We start from the raw sequence: 27,552 nt of genomic DNA, 5'->3' as shown, positions 1-27,552 counted from the left end.
TAGTCAAGTAATCGTGGCTGAGTCATTAAGGGCTACCTATCTTGCCAAAGCAATGTAAGACTACCAGGATGTCCCTTTTTTGGATGTCACTGAAAGGTCTCCTCCACCACAAAGAGGTGCTGAATGTGAAGGGGCATCATGGGTGGTCTCACTCACACAAATAACTCATCAAGTCATGTATCAAATGTATTCACCGCCTTCACATCCAGTACATTATTAGGCAATGGATCCCAATCATCCACTACTCCTTGCAATAAACTTATCCCCCCCCCCACCCAACAAACCCTCATTACACAATTCCAGTGATGGCCTCTTGTTCTCCCATATCAACCATAAATAAGATCTAGGAAAAGCTGTAAAGTTAATTTAGTAATAACCTGTTACCAACTTACAATTCTTAATCATATCATTCCTCCTGCATTAAAATGAATGTGATATTAACAGCATTCAACAATGTTGTGTGTGTGTAAGCAGAAATAATCCAAGGTTACAGTCACTTAAACAGCAAGGGAGAGAGAGGAAAGGTTAGAAATAAATTTATACAGAATAAGAGAGAAATTAAGAGATGTTATAAATTAAAGATACCAAGAAATTATATACTTGGTTTAATTCTTTATCCAAGTGTAAGCAAACATGTTGTGCCTGAACTATTTTGAGGACTGGGGCAACTTGTAACTTGTTTGCTTATATTTGGATAAAGGATTAAACCAAGTATATAATTTCTTGGTATCTTTAATTTATAGTATAACCAAGTGGAAAACTTCCAACAACTTTCTCTAATCCAGATTATTTTCATAATAAGGTGTGACACCTTTTGGCTACTCGTATATGAAAATATGACTTATGCATTACTTCAACCTTAGTATCACCTGTAGATCTGGAAAAGGTATCACACCTTATTAATAAATTACTCAGGATTAGAGAACGATGTTGGAAGATTTTTTTCACTTGGTTAGACTATAAATTATATATTCAGTTTAATCCGTTATCCAAGTGTAAGCAAACAAAGTTTGCACCATCACCTCTGGGTCCGCTCCCACTGAAGAGACCTCAATAAAGGTCAAAACCGGTCTGGGTAGTGACCCTTCTCATAATGCAAAGCATTATACATGTCCTGCAAGGAGATGTGCTTTACATTATGGGATACTAAGGCAAGTGATGTGAAGTGATTAGCTTCTTTATACGAGTTGCCCCAGTCCTGAAAATAGTTCAGGCACAAATTTGTTTGCTTACACTTGGATAAAGGATTAAACTAAGTATATAATTTCTTGGTATCTTTAATTTATAGTATAACCAAGTTGAAAAACTTCCAACAGTTAAAACATGTTGTTTGATGATAGGAAAAGCCCTTTATCTTGTTTTTCCTTTGAGAAACAACAAGATATATGTGGATCAATGTGGTTAGTTAGATCTTAGAAGACCGAAATATAAGACCTGAACAGTAATGGAGACTTGACAAATGACAGTTATATTTGAAGAAAAATTGTTGGCAGGAAGTTATAGTAATGAAAACTTAATTGAGCAGCATTATTATAGCATCCTGTAGGCTCTACAGTGTACCTGTCAGGAAATAATGACGATAATTATTTTTTAAAAGAATTACACAAAATGCATCTTCATCAAAACAAAAGCACAATTTTTTAAAAAGTTTTATTTTTGTTCCATTATTTTACAGTAAAAAAAAAAAGCTAAACTTCAGGGACTTAATTCTATTGTTGCATCTGCACTTTACACATTTGTCTATAGAGTAGAATATTCAGAATACAATCCATTTAATTTGTGAGGTTGTATTGTATGTTGGAAGAAACGACATGAGAAATGTACTTACCTGGACATTTAAGATCAAAAACCAAATCATACAAGAGATTACACAACAATTTGATATTATGTCGAGTACGGCAACTTATTTCAATTGTATCTAAAACTCTTGGTAGACCACATTTATCAGCATCAACTATGTTAATAAATCTTTCTCTAATCAACTGCTGCAAATCTTCTGAATATGCTGGTGGAAATCGTTCCTTAACAAGATCATAATGTGTCCCCACAATGATAACTGGAGCATTAGGAGCACGAGCCTATAAAAAATGAAAACAAATAAGGCTTATGAGCACAAAAATATATACACAACAAAAAACACTGCAATAAGGGTGTGGAGCATTTTTCTGTGTGGGTCTATACCTGTTCAAGTATATGCTCTGAGTACTTAATAAGCACACACAAATACTTGCAAAGATAAGAAAATCCAATAAGACAATATAAAATATCCTTGGATGATGCATCCCTTTCAATCACTTTGACAGTGATTGAAAGGGATGTTCTGTGTATTCTGTTTTTGTCTTAAACCACTTAAATATGATGGAAAAATGTGATCAACTGTGATATCTTCTGGGATATCAAATAGTTAAAAAAAAACTTCACTATTTCATGAAGGAATCATGGTAAACAGCAGAAACTTGCTGTTGCAATAGAACTGAGAACAGCCACTATCAATTTAAGCATCATCTTATCAAATGACCATTAAGAGACCATACCACTTGAGATTAGCTCTGCTAATACAAATTCTGAATGCTGCCAATGTCATGTTCTTTGATAATATTCTCATTTTAAATATGATGCTGACATTGATGCCATCAGTTCACTTCCCTAATCTTTCTCAGAACTCTCATATATGTGGCCTCCAGTATCTGATCAAGTATTTTATTTCTAGCTCAGCTTTCAGATCAATAAGTAAAAACAGGTTTGAACAATGTGTCTTATGTACAACTAATTTAGTGTTTTGACTGATTTGTCTCTTATTCAGTATAAATTTATTCAGCTGACTTCCTAATGTAAAAATAGTTATAATTACCTAATGTAAAAATAGTTATAATTTACAATTACAAATCGTTTTACAATTGTTTCTTTATGTTCGTATTTTATTAGTTTTGATTTTATAACCACATATAAGTGGAACTTGAGATGTAATCAATATTGATATTTATGTTAAAATAAAATGTAATGTTGGTGAGATTTATTGTACTTACCAGATTCTGATAGTTGTAATGATTTCAATAGTTCTGTATTGTCATTTGCAATTATTAAATGCACTGTAATATCTGTTGGTCATCTTAAAGGCATTCTCTTTTTGTTAATGATGATAACATGTCAGTCATTACTAATCTCTCACCTGCTTCTTAATTGAAGAAGTGTGCATGCTCACAAAGGAGGTTGATGGATGATTGACAGCTTACAGAGAGAGAGTATTTGGTACCTAGGTAACGGAGGAAACAAGAGGACAGAGAACGGAAGTTTGAGGATACAAACCAGAGAAGCTTCTTTTTACGAAGTTTTTGAAAACTTGATGGTTCGACTAGATTAATAGAGGATTCCAAAACAGGAATCTTAGCAAGGTGAATTCTTTGACTGGAAAAGTAGGGATGTCAACACATGAATAATAAATAAAAGGAGATATTAAATACATTGTATCTCAACATTCAAAGAAATGCTAAATGAAAAGATTCATCTTCTGACTCAAGCCCATCAGTGATATTAATTATTTTATCGGAATTAGTGATTTGGTTTAGTTTATTCAGATTTACAGCTGAAGCATATTGGAATTAGTGAAATCTGAAAAAGGAAAGTGGCTTTAATGAAGATGATCTACTATGATGTAAAGTTTATATAGTAATAAAGTAGTAACAGAAACTGTCTTTTCTCTGGTAATGAATTTGATTTGTGCATCTGTAATTATATTGCTTCAGGTAAAAATATTTATACTCGATGAAACAGCGAGGATAAATAGAACAATATTTGCTAAATAAGGAACTGCTGCATAGTCCCATGGGAGTTAAGAAGTTTAATATTTTGAGATAAGGCCTGATAAAGAACTAACCCTAATGAACCTTTATTGTTTGTAGGAATTCATGGTGAAAATCAAAATGTTCAGTCTAGTAGACTGATTAAGTAGATGTGAGGCAAACTATTAATAGAATGATTCAAAGAGAGAGAGAGAGGGAGGGAGAAAAAGAATGAATTTATCCTATAAAGGAGATCTATAATGCATAGTTTTAATTTAGAAGGCCTTGGATCCAGATAGTTTTTATACTTCTTAAATTAATTTCTTTTACAAGTTTTATTTCCATCCATCTGTTCACTGGACATCAAACAGGTGTTGTATGGTCATTCAAATGCTTAGTGATGTGCCACACCAGTTCTCACCATGTGGTCCTATTGTATGCTTTTCTGGATGCTTCAACTCTCTGAAGATCAGACACTCCATCCACCTCACTGATGGTCTACCCCTTCCTCTTTTTCCAGGAACTTTACTGTTTTGAGAAGTCCTCCTTCCATCCTTTCAATGTGTCCAAAGTATTTCAACTTTCTTCTGTCAATATCCTTAATTATCCTTAAAGCTCTACTGATTTTTTCTAGCACCTATCATTTGTCTGCCTTTCAGTATATGATATCCTCAAAAGCATTCATCTCACACCACATCTCAAGAGCAGCTATCCTTTTCATATCAGACTTCTTTAGATTCCAAGTATCACATCCATTAAGTCACTGTCAGAAAAACAGCTGCATCCAAAATCCTGAACTTTGTTCATGTTGAGATAAATCCATTGTTCCAAATTTTAGACATGTCTGAGTGTTGTTTTAGCCACCCCTAATCTTCTTCTGAACAGCAATTCTTCACATTAATAGTGGATTCCAAGTACTCAAACTTGTCAACTCCTCAATTCTTTCTTATTAAGATACACTTGTTATTCAGGAGATTCCCTGTCTGTATTTCCTTTGAGAACCATAATCTTTGTCTTGCTAGGATTGAGTTGCAGTCCTCTATTCTTACCAATCTCATTAACTTTGTGAAGAATTTGTCCAAGTTCTTCCTTATCATTACAAAGGAGTAATGTATCATCAGTACTTCAGATTACGAATCAATCTACCACCTATCCTAATTCCTGTCTTGAGCTCATCCTATGCTACACGCTTGATGTCCTCAGCAGAGATACTAAACAAGTGAGAAGAAAACAGACATCTTTGCCTAACTCCCTTTCCCACCTGAAGCCAATCGGTTAGCTATCAACCTGATAATGTGTTGAGGAAGAGTTATATATTTGTTTAGGTGGCTTTTGGAAAGTGTCTCTGGCAGTTCTTTCACAAATAAGTCATATGTTTGTGGCAGGTATAAATTGGAGGAATATGATGCCCCCAAGTCAGTGCAACTATGCCCAGGCTACGAGAAGGAAAATGGAGTTTGAAAGAGGCAATATGAGAGAATGCCATGTTGCAGGCATATCTGTTAAGCAAACTGTCGACAAATTGAACCATCCCAGGTCAACAACCACCGATACCATACTGAGGTGGAAGCACATGCTGAATACAGTCAAAAACTTTAAGGTAGTCTATGAAACATATTACCACAGGGAATCTAAATTCTTTAAACTTTTCTATGATCTAAAGTACTTGATCTTGACCTGATCTTGGGTACCCTTACCTTTCCTAAAACCTGCTTGTTCCTCAGGCATCTCTACTTCGACTTTGACCTCAATCCTATTCAGAATGATCTTTAGGGATCTCATGCAAACAAGATTTTATTATTAATAAAATCTTGTTTGCATGAGAAATTAAACTAATAGTTCTATATTTTTTTTATACAATGAAACCTGTGGTGAATTCATCACTAAAAAACACAAGTACTAACCACAGTGATAAGTTTTAATATGTAAATATTTCATCCCAAGTATCTTGGGACATCCTCAGTACAGTAATTCAAACAATACTAGGAATAATATACAGTTAGGGCTCATGATTACAATGGAATCTCAATATGCATGCAGTAGCATATTATAGAATTAAATTAAAAAATAATAATAATAACATACATAAAAAGATTATTTTAAACAATTTTGTATGACAATTTCTCATACTTTAGGAATAGCGAGAACATCATTGCAGTTCAAATTTGGTCTGTGTAGTAGGGGTTTCAGCACTTTCTTTATATAAATGTTCATATTTATATAAAGATCTATGTAAAAGTTTTGTCTTTTCCCAATGGATTCTATGGTTTGGATTTTCAACTTCGTGTTGAGGGAGGCCAGATTTCTGTGGTTTGAAAAGACAAATGTGGTCCTGATGTTCTGAAATGCGTTTCTGAACAGATACCTGTCTGTCCATAGTAAGACAACTTGCAGGAGCATGGGACCTCATACATGCTGGGTAACATCAGAGGTGAGAGTTTGTCTTTAGGAGAAGGTAACAAGTTATAGATCTTGTTGATGGGTTTGTAGGTAGTAGCAAGATTGTATTTCTTCATAATTTTTGAAAGACGTTCCGAGATGCCTTTGACATAAGGTATGGGAATCCTATGGGCTTCTTCTTGTCTAAGTTAATGTGTGGGGAAGTGACTGATGATTTTTTGAGTTGTTTTAAGATTGTATCCATTTAGTATGGCTGTATTTTTGATTATTTCTAGTTCATGGTTTAGAGATTCCTCAGAGGAGCAGAATCTGTGCACTCTGGTGACTAATGATTTAATGATGCCAAATTTTTGAGATGGATGATGAGCGGAAGAATTGTAAATGTAGCGACCTGAAAATGTAGGCTTGGGATAGACAGACGTGGCAATTGAAGCATCTTCTTTTCTTTAAATGTGTAAATCCAGAAAGGAGATACCCTGTGGACGTTCTTTTAATAGCGTAAACTATGCTAGAAAAAGAATGTGAGGTGAAGTAAAAGTTGATGTGAGGGTGAAGAAGGTTTATTTTATCTAGAAACAGGTGTAATTCTTGTTCGGAATGATCCTAGACTGCAAAGACGTTGTCGACATATCGTAGCCAAATTTTTGATTTGGGTTCAAATGTGAAAATTTTTTCTTCGAGGTATTCTAGAAACAGGTTTGCTAAGTTTGGTGATAAGGGAGATCCCATTGCTGTTCCTTCCTCTTGCTTGTAAATTTTTCCTTTCCAAGTGAAGTAACCAGATGTAATAACAAATTTGAATAATTCAACAATATCAGATGGAAATTTTTGAGTTAATAACAGTCTGTTTCCTTATGGGGAATGTTAGTGAAGCTAATTAACATGTCAGTTTTTAACAGTTGAATGTCTTTTATTTTTGCATCAAACGCTGTGGAATTTTTAATTGATGAATTAATTTACTACTCCAAGATCAATATAATTATGCCAAAATAGATTATGATACTACAAAAAGACAACTCAAGAAACTAAATAAGTTATTTGATGAAACCTCTTCCTCACAGATGAAGAAACAATTAAAAAACTCAGGACATACCATGCTAGACCTCCTAGAATATATGGCTTGCCTAAGCTTCACAAAAATAATGTTCCACTAAGATCTGTCGTAGATTCTATTAACAGCCCGACTTACAAGTTATCAAGATTCTTATCTGACCTTCTATGCTCTCACATAGGCTACTCTGCCTCATCAATTAAAAATTCCACAGAGTTTCAAGCAAAAATAAAAGACATTCAATTGTTAATAACTGACATGTTAATTAGCTTCGACACTGTCTCCCTCTTCACCAACATTCCCCATAAGAAAACAGTACAGTTATTAACCCAAAAATTTCCGTCTGATATTGTTGAATTATTCAAATTTGTTATTACATCCAGTTACTTCACTTAGAACGGAAAAATTTACAAGTAAGAGGAAGGAACAGCAATGGGATCTCCCTTATTGCTAAAATTAGCAAGCCTGTTTCTAGAATACCTTGAAGAAAAAATTTTCATATTTGAATCCAAGCCAAAAATTTGGCAACAATATGTCGATGATGTCTTTGGAGTCTGGGATCATTCCAAACAAGAATTACATCTGTTTCTAGATAAAATAAACCTTCTTCACCCTCACATCAACTTTAAGCTAGAAAAAGAATCTCCACAGGGTATCTCCTTTCTGAATTTACAGGTTGCTACATTCACAATTCTTCTGTGAATTGTGGCCCTTAGGAACATGCCAAACCTCAACAAATTTGGATGCATGAAACTGCCCCAAATTTGGGAAACTTTTATCAGAAGAACTTCAGCCCAAAGGCCAAGAACTACCAATATAGCCCGCCAGGGGGCACCATCAGGACTTTAGGAAACGCTAGCTTCTTAGCTTCAGTCTCATTTGCTGTTATTAGTACTTGTGTGCACGTGTCTTGTAGTAAGTTCCCAAGAAGATGGCAATGTGACGTTCGCCGAAATATCGGAAAGTATATATTAAAGTTTATTTAATCTATATTTCTAGTATACGCTGTCAATTCCTTAAATATTAGTTATCATGTTTAACCAGCGTATAAGCCTCTCAACAAGAATAAGGATCCATTGGGAAAAGACAAAACTTTTACATAGATCTTTATATAAATATGAACATTTATATAAAGAAAGTGCTGAAACCCTACTACACAGACCAAATTTGAACTGCAACGACGTTCTAGTTATTCCTAAAGTATGAGAAATTGTCAATCAAAATTGTTTAAAATTATCTTTTTATATGTTATCTTTTTTTTTTTTTTAAATTTAATTCTATAACACGCTACTGCATGCATATTGAGATTCCATTGTAATCATGCACCCTAACTGTATATTATTCCTAGTACTGTTTGAATTACTGTACTGAGGATGTCCCAAGATACTTGGGATAAAATATTTACGTATTAAAACTTATCACTGTTGTTAGTACATGTATTTTTTAGTAATAGTTCTCACAATCCTTCACATCTGCTTTTTGTGTAGTGATATGAAACTGACTTCTTCGAGTGACTAGGCCAGTGGTTCTTAACCGGTGTTCCCCGAACTGGTTACAAGTGTTCTGCCAGTGAAAGATGTCACATGACACAGTTCTGCGTGTAACTAGAAAAACTATTTCCAATTACACTCAGAAAAACTATCCAATAGTGCAATGATTCATTAATGAATCAATTTCTATGCTGCAGAGAAGTTACCGCACATACAACAGGACAAGATATTTTTGACTCTATTATGTCATATTTAGAAAATTTTAAAATTTCATGGGAGCTGTGTGTAGGAATTTGTATAGAAGATGCTTCATCAATGGTAAGCTCTATTAAAGAATTTGTTACCCTTGCAAAAAAAATAAACCCGAATGTTATATCTACACACTGTTTTTTTGCAGAGAAAATTCCTAGTTTCAAAAACAGTACCGGCAATATTAAAACCTGTACTAAAAACATTGCGTTTCCACACCGAAATAAGATGATTATCCAGGGGTAAAGTGCTATTTCGAATCTGGCTTTTTTTTTTTCAAAATGAAGGTACAGATGCTTTTATAAAATGTCTTCAGAATGATATTTGGTGTGATAAAATGGCATATTTAGCCAATATTTTTAACTACTTAAATAACCTTAATACAAGTTTCCAAGGGAAAAATGAAAATATTTTGACATCCACTGACAAATTGCCAGCTTTTCAGAAAAAAGAATCTCTTTGGAAAAACCACATATCAGAAAAAAATACAGTATGTATGTTTCCTTCACTCCATAATAAAAATGTTGAGGGAATTATTTCCGTTGAAACAGAACATTTAACAATATGGGAAGAAAAGATTTCAAGTTACTTTCCTTCTTTACACACAATTATGACTAGATATGAAATCCATTTGGCAGAGTTAATACATCGAGTTGAGAATTTTCGTTACAAGAAGAAGAAGAACAATTAGTAACCTTGTCAACTGATCGTACTCTAAAAATGAAATTCTCTGAAATAACTCTTGAGGAATTTTGGATTTTTGTCCAGGCCGAATACCCAGCTCTCTCCACAGGGACACTGAAAATTTTGTTACAGTTTTCAATATCATATTTGTGTGAGCTCGGTTTCTCAATATTAACCAATATAAAAACTAAGCACAAAAGACTTACTGTTGGATTTTGAATGAAGAGAAATTTAAATAATTAATATTCCTTTCAGAATCCAACATAATCCACCATTGCAAAGGTAAATAATATTTACATAAATCTCAAAATTTACATAAAAATTTACATTACAATAATATTTACATAAATCTTTATGTAAATATTTACATAAATGTAAATATTTACATAATATTTATGTAAATCTCTTGTTATAAATTATTATTCATGTAATTGCCTTGAGTTTATTTATTAAGTTTTATTAATTAAATTAAAATACGAGTTGACAATAATAGAACTCTGTATTGAAATATCACTCTGTATATTTTTTTATTTCTAATTTAACATTATGAGAAACTGTATATATAAGCTTAATATACCTTATGTGAATTATAATATTTTAGTTTTTATTTATTATTACCAGTGTGTAAAGGTATAATGTTATGCAATACTTCTGTTTTTATTTTATTTTGTTTGTTACTATGGAGACGGGCGAGAAATAGCTGGCGCGTGCGTGAATGGCAAGATATTGTATTGAATGGAGAGAAGGAATTGACATATAAACAGAGCACGAGAAACATTTTGGCGGGAAAATAGAAGGGAGGTATATAAGCTAAGAGCGGAGAAAACCGGGGCTCTTTTCTTTATCAGGACGGACCACTCAGGGATAGGAGAGCATTTTAGTATAGCACAGGCAGACGAGGAAAATACGGAGTAGCAGAAAAGGAATGCAAAGGATTGCTGTAACTAGAACCTTAGTGTTGTAATTAAGCTATTAAATTACCGGGAAAGTATTAGGCAATTGAGAAAAATTCTAGAAGTTAAAGAATTACTGCGTGTTCCATTAGTTTCATGGAACTTTAACAGCGTGCTGAATTAATCAAATAGTGTTAAGGAAGGAATGAGCATTTTCCTTTATTCAAATACGTCCATACGTGTAAAGTGCAACCATCAAAAGTTCAGTTATCATTGAGAAGATTTATTCTAATTAGTGCTGCCTAGTGTGCGAAATAAATACAGTTATTAAATGTGCCCATAGTGAAATTGATGAGCAAAGGATTTACCCAGTAAGAACTGTCCATTTATGTGTTACTTCAGTGCAGAAATATATGTGTGATTCCTCCTGTTATTCCCCAGATTAACTATAACGTTTTTTGCTGAAATCAGCTGGAGTAAGAAGTATGAAAGTGAATACTTGTGAAGCAGTTGTTGCCACCATTAATGTATTGAGACTTTGCTGACTGTGTGATAATAGTAAAAATTGTTATTAAGAGATTTTGTGATATTGAACTCTATTAGAAGTTAATTCAATGTTGTAAAAGCTGAAGTTTGACAGCAGAGTGATCATAGATTGAATCTATGAGATGTTGTGACCTGTATGCTAAGATATTTATATTATTTTCTTGTCAGAGTTGAGCTTAAGTGTATATTATATGACCCTGAATTAAATGTTTTGTTTTACTGGTTTTAAATTTGTGTTTGCCTGAATCTTGTTTATTGCGCCGTTCATAAAATTATCGGACCTAGCGGGAGCCTTAAAATTAAGAGATAAACTCGGCCTGTATAAGAAATAGTCACTATAAAAAAATTAGTTATTGGTTGGTTACACTATATTCCAATAGACTAATCTAGATATAGAGTGGCACAGTCTAAAAATATATAAATTTCTCTATATTAAAATTATTAATCAACCAGCAACTAATTACTTGTCTAAAAGCTAAGTTGAAACAAGATGGCGGATTGAATACAAGGAAGAAGTACGATCCAACATTACTAATATAGACAAAGAGATGAGGGTAGCTATATCACATATAAGTCCATTTTTATAAAAGGCAAGTCCATGCATATTTTTACTGTTAGTTTTATGAACATAATGCTTTCGGTGATCCCTTCCTTTAATACATATTATTAAATATGTATTTTTGTAAATATGTATATGGTGAATGAATGGAATGGGTCTGTTGTGAGTGCTTAGTCAATGTGAGGCACAATAAAATAATGAAATCAAATAATAATAAATAAATAAATGAAATAAAATAATGCGATACAAAAAACATAGCACATAGAGCTGACATGTTGTCAAGGAGATCCAGATTATCAGTGAAAGTGAAGTTCAATACGTTGACCTTTGTGCAGGACCAATAACTAATACAGTCATGCAGCATTGCCTACAGCAGAACAACTGATTTGTTGAAAGATTTCACACATGATGCGCAATTTTGTCTTTCAAATCTGCCAGGTGAAGAACTATGCCCCGATACACCCAAGTAACTCAAAGCCAATGTCACAGGAGTTAAGGTCTGGTGATTTTATAGAAAATGAGCAACAGAATACTCTATCCTTTAAGAAATGGAGATGAAATATTTGTTGAACTTCATATCCTGTGTGGGGAGATGCTTCATCTTGTATCATTATCATTAAATACATTTGTTATTGACTCTGAATCATTTCACAATTGCATACCATTAGGTTCATGTCAATGTAATTTTCTTCGGCTCACAGAATATTTCCCCTATTTTTTTTTTTTTTTTTTTGACGAAATCACTTCCCCACAATCTGGTTAGGGGTGCTTAAGGGTCAAAGCTGTATAACTGAGAGGAGACCTCCATGTAGCCTTTAAAGGAATACAGAGACCACGGCTACTGACCTAATGTCTAATCCACACCTTCTCATGGTGCACCATTCAGTATCTACCTGGATACTGAACGAACGAGGATGGACTGGCAGTTTGGGATTTAGTCAACCAAATTGTATTCTTACTGGCTTAAACCAAAATACAAAATGATGGTACAACATGACAGAATTTTATGCCAGCTGAGGCGACGCCTCCATCGTTTTCAGCAAAAAGCGAAAAGTGAGCTACTGGAACAAATCCTAAACACACCCCAACTCAACATCACCAGAGTTAAAGATCGGTACTATCAACATAAGAAGCCTGAATGGCAAAGAAATAGAGCTAGCTGAGGAATTAGATAAGTACCAGATCAACATAATAGGGGTGACTGAAACAAAAAAGACAAAAACAGGTGAGATCTCTCTGAGCAATAAATACAAAATGTTATATTCAGGCAATGACAATCAAAGAAATGAAGGATTAGCCATAGTATTCAGCACTAAATATGAGGCTAATCTTCTTGAATGGCAGGCAGTCTCCAGTAGAGTGATATGGGCAAATATCAGAATGGGGAAATGGACAATGAGTCTTATTTGTGCCTATGGTCCCACAAAAGGTTCTACTAAGGTAGAAGTGGAGGAATTTTTTGATGCTTTAGAAAAAGCAACTGACACATTGAAAAAGGAAAAGTTGGTCCTTGTTGGGGATCTAAACAGCAAAGAAGGAAATGATTGTCACACATACAAAAATATTTGAGGAAAATTTGGAGAAAAGAGCAAGCTAATAATAATGGCAAATACCTGTTGGATTTCTGCTCAGGACATGGACTGGTTATTACTAACACCATGTTCCAACATAAAAATGTGCACAAATTCAGATGGAGAGAAGAGGCAAGGAATAAGAAAAAGTCTCACTGACTATGTTATTGTCGATAGTGATGTTTCCTTCCTGTGCAGGACACCAGAATGTACAGAGAATTTGAAATTGGAAGTGATCACTATTTAGTCTTGAGTAGGATAAAACTGAATTTCACATGGAAAAGAAGAACATGTAAGTTTTAAAGTGAATAAAAGTTGAGCAGCTCTCAGATGTGAACTGTAGACTAAAATACACATAGATTATAGAAGAAAAAAATGAAAGAGTTTGAGAACAGTAACCAAACCTGGGAGATTCAGTGGCAAGCCTTGAAGAAAACCTTGATTGATTGAGCTAGAGAGGCATGTGGTGAGGTTGTCTGCAAGGATAGAAATATCTGAACTCCATGGTGGACACAGGAAATTAAAGAAGCAGTGAAGGAAAAGAAGAAAGCATATCAAAAGTTCCTGGCAAATAAGTTAGCTTGTGCTCTTAGAGAATACAGAGACAAATATAAGAAAGCTAAACACTGTGTAAAATAAGCTAAACAAAAGTCATGGGAAGACTTTGGTAAGAACATAGAAAATAAATATCAAGAAGGTGGCAAGATATTCTGTAAGTTGCTGAAGAAGCACAGAAATGGAGGAAAGAGTGTTGTAAAAGGAACTAGAACAATAAAGGTGATATGAAAACTGAAGAAAAAGATATCCTTGAAGTATGGAGTTATTAATTCGAAAAATTGCTACATGAAAACAAGCAGTGATAGCACAGTGGTAAAAATCACTGACCAGGCATGCAGTCATGAACACATATCCATACTTGAAGTAGAAAAAACCATCAAAGGCTTGAAATGTGGAAAAGTAGCAGGAATAGATGATATTCGACCAAAAATACTGAAGAATGGAGGTATTAAAGTCTTACAGTGGCTGCACTGCATAGTTCAGAAAGCCTGGACAGAGGGATGAATTCCCGATGATTGGAGTAGAGCTCTCGTGGCACCCATATATAAAAAAGGGAAATAAAAATGAATGTGAGAATTACAGAGGTATTTTCCTACTGAGTGTTCCTGGTAAGATTTATGCAAGTATACTTGAGAATTATTGAGAAGAATTGTGGAAGAAAAGCTTGGCGAAGAACAAGCTGGATTCAGGCCAAATAGAGGCTGTCAGGATCAGATCTTCACTTTACGACTAATAGTGGAGAAATCATGGGAATATAACAAAGATCTGTATATAAGTTTTGTAGATCTGGAAAAGGCATATGACAAAGTGCCAATGGTCATTATATCAAGCAATACTTAGTCTGTATTTGAGTTGTAAGTCAGCAGTTAGAATTGAAGGAAGTACAGGAAGATGGTTTAATGTTAAATCTGGTGTGAGAGAAGGATGTATATTATCCCCTCTGTTATTCATTATCTGTATGGATCGCATTATGAAGGAAAGTGGTATTAAACCTGGTATCAAAATTGGAGATGTTAATGTCAGCTCTTTGCTTTATGAGGACAATGTAATACTTCTAAATAAATCAGCTACAAGTCTGCAAGATTCCCTGACTAAATTGAATAGCTGTTGTAATATATATGGTATGAGGATTAGGAATAAAAAGACAAAGACAATGAAAATAAGCAGAATCACTGAAAATCTCAACTGCGTTGCGAATGGAGAACCTGTGAAACAAGTAAAACATTTCAGCTACTTAGGCATGATTTTTACTGAAGATGGTAAATTAAATATGGAAAGAGACAACAGAATCAGCAAAGCTGGTATGGTAGAAAGTCAATTGAATAAATTCATATGGAATAAGAAAGAAATTAGTCAGAACACTAAATCAGCTGTATACAAGGCAGTGTTCAAAACCAGTTTTAACTTATGGATCTGAGAGCTGGGTCAGAAGTAAAACACTTGACCAAACACTATACTACAGATATAAGAGTACTGAGAAAGATTTGGGGCACGAACAGATGGCATCAATGGCAATATCATATTAAAAATGAGGAATATTAGGAAAGAACTTGACATTGTCTGCATCTAGAAATGTGTTAGCAGAACTAATCTCAGGTGGTATGGTCACCTAAACAGAATGGGCAAGGAAAGATTAGCAAAACAAGTGTTCTCTGCCAGGAAAAAGACCCAGATATAGGTGGATTGATATGGTAAAAAGTGCCTTAGACGATAGAAATATAAGCTCTGATAATGTTGGAGTCTTGACAAGTAACAGAGTGAATTGGGGGGAAATTGTAGGTAGGAAGTTAGTAATGATGTAAATTTTTCATGTACTACTATCATATCCTGTACACCCCTTGAGGGTACATGGCAGGAATTTGATGATGATGATCTGGTTGGTGTATCCTACAGATGTGACTGTACACTGGTGCTCAAAAGCAAAGGATGAACTTCATTTTTACCTATATGAAAAAATTTTCATGAATACAGCCAAATGCAGACATAAACTTATTTTCAACATTAAATGAATTCTTTGCCTACAGCAACACAGAACAACCAAACATGAACTTGAAGAACTTTGTTGCAACATCATTTGATAGTCATAGTCCCTTTTTTTCCAGCACTAGTAGCTCCGTGCATCCATTAAGCATAATGCCTCTCAACACACCATGACCCCAGGACCACTGTATCTATTCCATTCAAGAACATTCTCATGCTAGTAAGCATTTCCACTGTTGTGCCAGATCAAGTATCGTCTAGAATCATTTTTGTCTCAATCAGAGAATTGAGATTAAAAAAAAACTCTCATTTGTAAAGAGTACATTAGCCCATAATGTGCTCTACAATGAGCTGTGGATAAAGGGAAACAGACTACAGGCCTTCAGGCATATAGGCCTATTTTGCAGATTGTCGAGATATCTGCGTACCTGTGCTTGAACGGAGCCAACTTGCAAGCTGACCTGCTGTTATGCATCGGCTTGGCTATTATAACCAAAAATGTCTTCATGCTCCATGGTAGAGTGAGGACGACCTCTTAGCAAATGTCTGGAACACATTCCATTGGTTTGAAATGCTGCCCAGAGCCTGGATACAACATAATATGAGATTCCAAACTCTCTGGCAATATCAGAAATCTGCAGCCTTCTTCAAGTTGTCCAATAATTCTTCCCTACATGAAATTTGTCCATGTGGTTTAGCCTGGTGGTTATGTGCTTTGCAACCAAATGCTGGGGAAGGAGTGTCCTAGGTTTGATTCCCCATTGATGATGTGAGGAGCTTAAGGATCTTCCTCAGCCATAGCCAAGTTAGCCAGTCTTGGGCATGGACATCAGGTTTTTTTTTTACCAGTTTATCTGGGGTTTTTCATCCCACAATCAGACAAATTGGCCACGCAAATACAGAGGCTACAGTTATAGGATATAATACAGCAAGGAAGGCAACAGGGAACTAAATTGCTCATAGTCATTTTCCTAGATGATACTGTGTATATCGCTGCCCCTGAACAGCCAAAAGGCTATAACCACAACAACAAGAACGTGAAATTCATGAAAAAAGCTTCCTTCAGACACAGTTTGTTTAGTGCAGTGTTTTGCCTTTTATCTTATTGAGTACTACCACCTGACTCCTTTGTGTGCGATTCGAAAATTTGAATGTGTACCCACTTTCTACTTGAAATCATCAGTTATACAAATTGTCACAAGCTGCACTGTCTGTGTTTGAGGTCGTAATTTTCAGAAATAGTTTTCATCCTTGGGTTTTGGACACCAGTGTATTTAGTCTACTGGTTCTATCTAGAGTTTGCTTTGAATAGGGGTACTTTTAATTTGAAACACCCTGTATAATAATAAGCTGGTTATTACTAAATAGCTTAAGGAAATTACAACGTACAATAGAATATACATTAAAATAAATTTTAATACACTTCCAATATTTCGGCAACTATTTTCACAGGAACTTAAAAACAAGACACGTGCACGCAAGCACAGCACACAGTAAATGAGGAAGAAGCAGGAAGCTATTCTTTTTCCTAAAAGTCCTGATGGTGCCCCCTAGCGGGCAATGTTGCTATTCTTGCCGGATTGAGATGAAGGTCTTCTGATGTAGATTTCCCAAATTTAAGGCAGTCTCATGCAACCAAATTTGTTGAGGTTTGGATTGTTTCTTAGGGCTGAGGCTGATTCCATGAATAGCCTTTCGTATTTGAATTTACTACGGTGTATTATCGAGGCTTTCTTCCACCGTATTCTATGGCGGGTATCCAGCACATGGTCTGCAAGACCAGAGTGGCTGCATTAGTGAAACCGAATGTAGTCGTTGTGTTCTGAAATTCTGATATTAGCTATCCTGCCTGTTTGGCCAAAGTAGGACAGCTTACAGCTGCAAGGGACCTGGTATACACCAGGTAGGTCTGGGGGGGGGGGGGGGGGAATAAGGGATGCCAATTTTTTATATGGTCTGTAACAAGAAGTCATGTTTTTTTTAGGATTTTTGTAATTTTTTCCGAGGTGCCTCGGATATAGGGAATGGTGATGGATTTAGAGTAATCCTTGTTGTGAAGGGGTGGAGGGGTTGTAGTTTATTTGTTTCAATATTTTTTGGATTTTTTTTGGGGGGGGGGGGGGGGTAGCCATTGGCTGAAGAAGTGTTGAGAAGAATGTGGTTTAGTTTTGTGGTTAGGGCATTGTCATTTGAACAGATACGTTTAGCCCTATTTTGTAGTGTCTTAATGACTCCATATAGTTGTGGGGGGGGGGGGGGGATTGTTGGTGAATGTATCTGTATGGGTGGGTTTCAACAAACTGAGAAAACTAAGGTTCCATCAGGCTGGCGGGCGACTAGTGTGTCTAAGAAAGGAAGGCGGTTGTTTTTTTCCTCTTCCAGGGTGAACTTGATTCTGCAGTGTTGGTTGTTTAAGTGTGTTAGGAAGGAGAGGAGTGTATCGGAGTCATGTGGCCAAATAGCGAACACATCATCAACATAGCGAAGCCATATGGTTGGTTTTTGTGGGGAAGAGTTTAAGGCTTTCTCTTCAAAAATCTCCATATAAAAGTTGGCCAAGGGTGGAGAACCCATGGCAGTCCCCTCTATTTGTTGGTATAATTTTTCTTGCCAAACAAAATAGCCCGAGTTCATTGTGAACTGAAATAGGGCTATGATATCGGGAAGAAATTTGGCTCGATTAGCTCTAAGGATTCTTTGAGTGGGACATTTATGAATAAGGAGACATCAAAACTGACCATTATGTCAGTGTGTTTGAGTGTAAAATTTTCTATGCTGGCTTTGAAGCGGGCTGAGTTTTTTATGTGCGAAGGTGTGTTGCCAATATAGTGTGTGTGAGAGCTTTGGCCAAATGTTTAGCTAGTTTGTATATGGGAAAATCAATGTCATCCGCTATGGGACGTAATGGCACATTTTCTTTATGTATTTTTGGGAGTCCATATATATGGGGGGGGGGGGGAGTATGGAGTTAAACGGTTTTAATTTGTTAGTGTTAGTCTTTGTTTTCCCATAAGACCGATAGTAGATGCCACCAATGCACCTGCTACAAATTATCAAAGCAGCTAGCTAACTTTTTGACCCCCCCCCCACCTCACTGGTCTTACCTCATCTTATGTAAAAAACTCCACCCATTTTAAAAACTTAATTGAAAATCTTACTTTAAATAATACAGATATATTGGTCAGCTTTGACATCATCTCTTTGTTTACAAATATTCCCCTAATTGACACCTTAACACTATTAAAAAACGTTTTTCCTTCTGATATCTTAGAGATCTTTTCCTTTGCCATCTACTCTGGTTATTTTTCTTGGAAGAACAAAATCTACAAACAGATAGAGGAAACTGCCATGGGTTCCCCCCCCTTGCCAATTTTTACAAGGAGAATTTTGAAAAACAAGCCTTGGACTCTTGCCTCTCTAAAACCTTCTATCTGGCTAAGATATATAGATGATGTGTTCTCTATTTGGCCTCATGGCCTGGACACATTAGATTCCTTCCTCAGTCACCTCAATAGTCTCTACATCCAAGAATCCAGTTTACGATGGAAAAGGAAAATAACAATTGTTTACCCTCCCTAGACACCTTAGTAACACGCCTTCCTAATGGTAACCTTTCTTTCTCTGTATATAGAAAACCTACTCATACAGGCAGATACATTCACAAACTCTCCAACCGCCACCACCCCTCTCAGCAATATGGCGTTATTAAAACTCTCACCAATAGAGCCCACAATCTTTGTTCCAGTAAAACTTCCCTTTCAAACAAACTCAAACACATACACAACACCTTCCTTTCCAATGGCTATAATGACAACAGAATTAAAAAAATAATCAAGTCCTTCCCCATTCCCTGACCATCTCTTCAGAAGGACTTCAAAAATGCCATCACCATTCCTTACGTCCGTGGTACTTCAGAAAAAATAGCCAGATCATTAAAAAAGTACAACCTCCATACAGCTTTTAAGCCCCACCATAAACCTGCTACCCTTATCCGCTCCACTAAAGACAAGCTCCCTTATCTTTCATTGCCTGGTGTATATAGAGTACCTTGTTCCTGTAAACTTTCTACTTCGGACAAACAGGCAGGTCAGAATCCATCCGGTTAGAAGAACACAGTTCTTACATCTGCAAACACGATTATGGTCAATCTGGCCTTGCAAACCATGTTTTGGATACATCTGTTACATCCTGAATGAAGAACTTTTAAAAGGAAACAATTCATTCAGGGTTTAACAAGTCAGAAAAATCAGCTGAGAGAAAAAACTTATACTCGAGCAGAAGAAATAAAGTACTAACTGTAAATAGAAATAGAATTACCTCCTTTTAGTAGAATTGTAATACCATGTAAAGAACTTTGTGTATGAATTAGTATTACATGAATGCATCATGTATACAATGAATGGGTAAATTAGGTGTAAACAATAGTCTAAAGGTCATGGGCAGGCCTGAGGCATTGGCAATCTTGGAAAGCTACACGCACATTCATTTTCCGGAAGATGCTGCTAGAGATCTCGCGATGTGCCGAAATCCCCGCGGATGAAGAAAGTAACGGGCAGGAAAAGATTGCAGAAAGTAAGAGGGCGCTATCGCAGCTAGTCACAGGGTGCTAAAAAAGGGGGAAGTGAAGGGAGAATAAAAAGGGTTTGCACCCCTTCCTCAAGGCTTTTTTTTCGCCTATTTTGCTGGATGATGATTCAACGTCTCCTGTGGACCGGAAGTTCCTGATGGTGTTTCTTGGCGATAGTACGATATTGGACGGTGCACCTTTTCCTTCGATGTCTGAATTTCTGCCGGTACTAAAGCGTGAGATGTCGGCATATGCTGTCTTCACTCCTTCGCTGAAAGTTCTGACAGAATAATATCGTGGACATATCCTGTATAAACGAGGATGGCCCGAAACAGATCGAGAATAGATGAGGAAAAAAACGCCAGGTGCAGAGCATAGCTTAATCTGATGACCATAGTGACCCACCACGTGGACACAGGCTTATGGAAGTATCAAGAGGTAATTCAAACAAAGAAGGACAGTTCAGAAGAAGGATTTATTGTTCATGCATTAGAGTATTAATCAGCTTAATACAGTTTGATTTAGCATGTCATTGAACTAATTGAAAGTGAGATGTCTAAGTGTATGTCTTTAGATTCCAATATGTTTTTTCTTCTATACCTGAGTTTTGCTCTGAACAATAGCGGGGGGGGGGGGGGTTAAAAGAAAGGTATAACATGTTGTTATAGAGGTTACGACTGCAAACCAAAATTTACTTAGCCACTGTAAAGTGTTTAATTTATGAGTTTAAGCGCTACATTTATTCACCTAGGTGCACCAAAAGTCTGGAAAAGTCTCCCTGAATAAGAGTCCCCTCTATTCTAAGATAATGGCTGCGCAGCTTTAAAAAATAAATTTGTCAATATCTGAAGAGCAGCCCCAGAAAGAAATTAGAGGATTCGTTTCTTTTAGCAAGGAATAACCTTTATCAGTCAGGGTAAGCAGGTGGGTAAAATTAGGAGTCGGCTAGAGATATAGAATTTGCTTTCCTTATAGAATGAACATGTAAGAAGTGATACAGATATTAGAGTCAGGGAAATTTGGTAAGTCTTGTGGTCATTGTAGAGGTAAATTCATAAAGGAAGTAAATTAATTTAGGGAAAGTAATAATGACATAACAATGGTGCAGACAACAATATTTAACACATCCCACAGGATCTCCTGGAAAAAAACTACCATGCTCCACCATAGTAAATTGAAAAAAGAAAGACTATTCTTTGAATCTGCATCTGCACTCAGGAATCAACCTAATTTACGGTTGCATTAAACTCCCCAAAATTTGGGAAACTTTAATTATCAGAGATCCCTCTTTACATCCCAGGCCACCTGCAAATGCCCATAGTGGGCACAACACCTAGATAGGACTTTAATTTCACTTTGTATTGTATTTGTGTGTGTGTGTGTGTGTTGTTACAAAAAGTTTTTGTAATCCCCGAAGATGTCTCTGTGACGGAGACGAAATATTGGAAGTATTAAAATTAGTTTTAATCCTTTCTCAGTGCTGTTAATATTCCATTAAACTACTAACATGAATTCTTCACAGCACTTAAGCCTCAACACACGTATAACGTTGTTGATAGTATTTTTGGTGTAGCCATTTTTCATTCATGTTTAAGTGGTAGCTCACTGAAGAAAATCTTTAAAGCCCTGTTTTTTAGTTTGTTAATGACACCTAGTTTTTGTGCTGAGTGGTGGTAAGAGTTTATGTGTGTATATATTGGCCAGTATGTGCAGGCGCTTAAAGTAAACAGTGAAGGAAAGACTGCCGGAAAGAAGATGTGACGAGTCTATCAAGAAAAGGATGTGTGTGTGTGTGTGTTCTGGCTTTCAATTTCAATTGTGAATTATATGCTTTTATGTTGTTTGTTTAGGTGGCTGAGGAAAGTATCTAATGTGTGGCGACGATGGAACCAGATAACGAAAACATTGTCAACGTATCTAAGCCAGACGTTTGATTTTAAAGCAAAGGAATCAAGCACATTACTCAAAAGATTCCATATCAAAGTTAGCAATTGGGATGGATAATGGGGAGCCAATTACTGTGCCTTCTTTTTGCAGGTAAAAAGTATTTTGCCACACAAAATAGCCAGAACATAGTACATAGGCAAAGAGCCCCATGATATTGGGTGGGAATGTGTCCTGTAAAAGTTGATGTCCTTAATTTAATTTACAAAGTGTTGTGCATTTTTAATATAGAAGGGGGGAATGACCTACCAACTCCTTCAGTGTTGACGCTAGTTTCTTAGCTAGATAATAATTGGATATATCGATACCTTCAACTATCAGCTGAATATCAATACTAACAGAAAGTAAACATACCACTGTGTTCTAAACATGCATTCAAATAGAATTGCTGAACCACAATAAGAATTGTGAAATAAAATTACTAATCAGAAAATAAATTGCTTTGTGAGTTACATCTCATTAAAAAAAAGTTTCTTATTGTTTTTTAACTTGAATAATTATAACCTAAGTAACTTACAGAAAGTGAGACATCTGATAAAAAAATACTTTTATAGTGTACTAATTTTACTTACCTGGATATTAACTAACCATTGTTGAATGCCATCAACTCCTCTTTCACCATCAGTAATTCTCCATAATACTAAATATAAAGATCGTTTTGAAAGGAAATACTGATGAGTAGCGTAATACTCCTTCTAAAATGTAAAAATATTTGTTAAAATCAGAGGAAAGAGTAATAAAATAAATTTCAAAATAAATAAATAAAAATAATTAACCCCCCCCCACACACACACACTCAAATTTTCATTCTTAGCAGATATTTTTAAAATTTTTGTCTTCTGTAAAAACTGAATAATACCAGGAATTAATGGGAAACACTGACCCTTTCTGAAGAAAAATAAATTTTTTTAAGCTATATAATTTTATGCCATCCATGTTTATATGATACCAACTCTTAATTAAAACACTAATTCCATTGTTTAAAATTTTTCAATGGCTCTCTCCAATATAAAATACCAAAAGTGTTTCTAAGTTTTTGATAATTTATATAAATATATATAGATCGCTTAAGGAACACCTCTATTTAACTGAGAGGAGATTGCACATATGTAAGAAATGTGAAAAATACATTTCTTACATCTGTATTCTGCATGAGCTGAAACCACAGAGAAATATGATGGTACAATATGATAAAATGCCATGATGGCTGGGTACAATGGCCTCTTAAGCAAAGGTCTGGCTGGTCTTACCAGAGAACCAGGGTTAGCAATAAACAGTCAGCTACTGCAACAATGAAAATGAAGGCGGACATCAAAATAAGGAGTATCAATGGATTCATTATGATAAATTATGGAGATAACTATCAACTTCAATTTTAGCATAAACCAAAATAATCACCTGGCATTTCAACCTTTCTATCAAGGTCAGGTCATCATTGGGAGTACACACACACACACACACACACACACACACACACACACACACACACACACAAGGAGACACAAGCTATATGACAATACTCATAGTAAGCTAAACTCACTAATTTGTTCGACCATTAACACTACTGGTCTCATCTCCGGTGTAAAAAGATAAAAAATAATTTTTTTTAAAATATTATTAAAAAAAAAAAAAAAGTATATCAAAGCATCAAAGCTGGTAGAGGATGGAGCCAGCAGAGGAATGACATGAATAACGTTGTTCCTCTGTAATTCCAAGTCAACTTAACCACAATTCCAAGACAAAAACAGATGAGATAAAATAATAATGGTATGATTTTATATTCATGCCAAAATGATCAGAGAAAGTAAATGGCACAGAAATAAAATAAAAATAAAAAAAGGAAAATCTAGTCTTGGAGACTAAACAGAAAAGCAGAAATGAATCTAGATAGACACTCAATGGCATGTGTGTGTGTATGTGTGTGTGTTTTTGAGGGGAAGAGGGGGGAAACTGCTTGTAAACAGATGGAGAAGCAGAAAATGGAAAATACAGCAAAGCTAATAATCATTGTAAATATCTGCTGTATATCCATTCAGCATATTATTATTTTATTCGTGACACCTCCAAGGAGTCTGAAGACTCATCGCGGGAGGACACCTATTGTACAACTCTCCATCTCCACCACTACTGAACCTCTACTACCAATCATCTACATTAGTGCCATCTACCGCCCACCACTACCACAACTAATTTTTTTGTCTGTTTCTCAAGGGCCGATTTGTCTGTATGCAGGATGAAAAAACCAAGTTTCTGGGAGGAAAAACCCTGCTACCTCTGTATGAGATCAGCTAACTCACCTTCAATTGAAAAAGTCCATAAAAAGTCCATATGACTAATCCATATGGATTAGTCATTACTTTAACCAAGATTAAACATGATGAATAAATTCATATGGGTGATTGGTTTGAAATATTGTTATATACAGTAATATAAAGTACACTGTAACTGTAAAAAAAAGTTACAATATCAGGCTCAGGTTGGTAAAGAGTGAAACCAGTGACTGTACTCATTAGAATAACAAGAGTAGTTGTTAGATTGTGATAGAGTGGAAATTTATGAACTCCCATCTTATCACGATCTAACATTCTTTTCCAAGCAAAAGAATGAGATACATACAGTAAATTGCCTCTAAGTGAAAAATAAGTATTATGTATATAATACTAATTTTCAAGTGTGTTCTGTTATGAAAAGGTTAAATAAGTATGTATTTTGTGCCATTCACGAATGTGGTTAATTTAATATTGAAAGTGTAAAACATTAGCAGAGCATTATAAAATATGTATAAAAGAATTATAAAATGTAAGCACAAATTCAACAGTTGGGGGGGGGGGGGGGGGGGGAGTCAAGTCCAAAGGTTACGGAGTCGTAACGTAAGAGAGCGGCTCGCCCCAAGTAAACAACGTGATGTCAGCGTACGTGTGATAGCGGGGGAGAGATATGGACGCCATGACGTAGTAGCATGTATGAGTTGGCTGGACATCGAAAAGGGCGAGAATCGCCGAAAAAAAAAAGAGGGAAATATAAGGGTCATGCGACCTTGTAAAGAGGCCTTTTGTTCCTGGATCTCCTGTGTGTTCGTCTCTCGTGGTGGCATAGGGTACGAGTGCCCTCGATGTCAGATGGATCCCGATAGGCAGCTATGGTCTTGGCGGCCGTATTCTCCGTGAAAAGAAGCAAGTCTGGCTGTCCACAGAAGGCCAGTTTCCTGTGAACCTATGAAGCACTAAAGAGCCGAAAAGGGAAGATAAGTAAACTTTGTTTGTGTTATACTGTTTATGAATGAAAGATGTGTCACATTAATATGTTATAGAAGAAGAACATTAATGATATAGGATAGGACTATATTGTTATCACTTTAGAAGAATATTGATTTTAACCTTACTATCTGTTGTTGTGTTAAAGTTCGACTTTTTTTGAATGAAATTAAGGATATGTTTAGAGTAAAGAATTGGCATAATATAAATGGATTGTGAAAGATATGAATGTTATCTTGTGTAGTCTGATAGAGCTACGGAGTCTTAGATTGATTGTGATAAGCAAAGGTTAATATAATTCATACTTTAGGAAGATACTGTATAATATTTTATAAGTGTAATAGTAGTGTTTGAATACCTTGTCTGGAACTCCCTTAAGATGGGATTTTAATTTATGTTATTATGTGTATCAACTTTTGAGTATAATAAACCTTGCTTTTGATTCTAACAAAGACTTTCTGTGATTTCTGGAATCCGATGCACCGCTTATAAAATATTAATGCGAACCTATGCGGGATATTAGAAAAGGGTATATTTTGGCCACGTCTGCAGAGTTAATAGGTATCATTAAGTACTGTCCTGAGATTACCTCTTGGTTGTTAATATTAATAATCTAATAGCGCTAAGTGGCGCAGTGAAACAAATTTCTTGGTGTTTTACGAGAGGTAAATCTCAGACACTCTGACACTCTGGTACTGCCTCGTCCTCGAGAAAATTCCGTTGTCCCTCAGAGGTACCACGTGTTACCCAACAGAGTGTATTATGGAGATATAGCATAAAAGGTTAAAATAGTTGTGATAAGGAAGAAAGCGACGCAACATAAATGGCGCATCCGGTAGGATATTGATAGAATAAGGTTAAGATAGAAGAAGGTTTAGGTTAGAAAAGATTGAATAAAATACAACCATTGTATAAAAAAAAAAAAAAAAACTACAATTCAATGCAACATAGTCTAATAAAATACAATGAACAGTTAAAAACTATGAATTAAAAACTCACACATTGTCACATGATCATCTCTCAAAAGAAAGGCACGTCATGTATGAGATGAGTATGCCCCATTCAAAGCCAAGCATTAAATAACTTTCTCTTTATGAACCCTGTGCACAGTAGATCCATGGCACAGTTTAATTTCAGGGTTATTGCAAAAAAACGAGATGTAAGTGGAAAATATGATTAATTATGAAATAATAACAGTTGTTTGATACTTGCAGACTTTTCTGCCATGTCTCACAACCAATATCAGCATGCACACACATACATATACAGAGAAAGAGAGAAAAGAGAGAAATAAGAATAACACTTGAAATCTAAGAACGTGCGACAATTATGAAAAACCGGAGGATAACTCCATCTATAACTATTAAAATTCAAAGAAATAAGTTTTAAAAAATAATACAGTTTTAAAAATATACACACAGTTTAAAAAAAAAATAAGTTTTTTTAAAATAAAAAAAAAATAATAATAGGTCTGCCAAGTAAAAAATATAAAACTTTTAATTTTATTCCAATGAATTCTATGTGTAGTAGATAAACAGCTGGCTAAAGCATATTTATCAGAATCATGAAGTAGGATATAATCTTGGTATATCTTTTAAACTCATTTCTATAAATTGTACCCCTTGTTTTTTTTTAAAAAGCTATTTTTAAATACTGACACATGTTCAGTACCTATCTTAATGTACTTTACTTGACTTGTTTTTCTGCCATTACTGATTATTTTTCTGTACCCCTGAACAGCCCAGCACATAGCCCTGGGGGTACGCGTACCACAGGTTGGGAACCGATGTTCTAGAAAAATCTCAGAAAAAGGACTAGTTTTGTCCATAATAACAAAGATATTTCTCTGAATTCTAATAGTTATAGATGGATTTATCCTCCTGAAATTAATTGCACACATTATGACGTGCTTAGATTCCAACTGTTATTTTAATTAATTTATCTCTTTATCAATACGTAAGATATGGCTGAAAATTCTATATGCATTGAACAATTCCTCTCCCCCCCCCCCCTACATGTGTTATTTA

At 35.3% G+C, this 27,552-nt stretch overlaps 1 protein-coding gene across 1 annotated transcript in view; it reads right to left on the bottom strand.

The window, feature by feature from the left end:
• Lrrk (Leucine-rich repeat kinase) overlaps window positions 1-27,552 on the bottom strand; it is a 790,764-nt gene that overhangs the window by 325,708 nt on the left and 437,504 nt on the right. Inside the window, exons 16-17 of the mRNA XM_090409582.1 lie at window positions 22,844-22,966; window positions 1,829-2,078 (exon numbers count right to left, since the gene is read on the bottom strand). Of these exons, the coding sequence (XP_090265708.1) occupies window positions 1,829-2,078; window positions 22,844-22,966 (373 nt within the window). The remainder of the gene's footprint in view (window positions 1-1,828; window positions 2,079-22,843; window positions 22,967-27,552) is intronic.

Source organism: Typopeltis vanoorti, chromosome 19 (assembly GCF_054136105.1).
Source record: "Typopeltis vanoorti isolate ZY-2024b chromosome 19, IOZ_Tvanoo_1.0, whole genome shotgun sequence".
Taxonomy (NCBI): Eukaryota; Metazoa; Arthropoda; class Arachnida; order Uropygi; family Thelyphonidae; genus Typopeltis; species Typopeltis vanoorti.
Note: the sequence above shows the minus strand (reverse complement) of the source record. Positions and strands in the feature narration are given on the sequence as shown.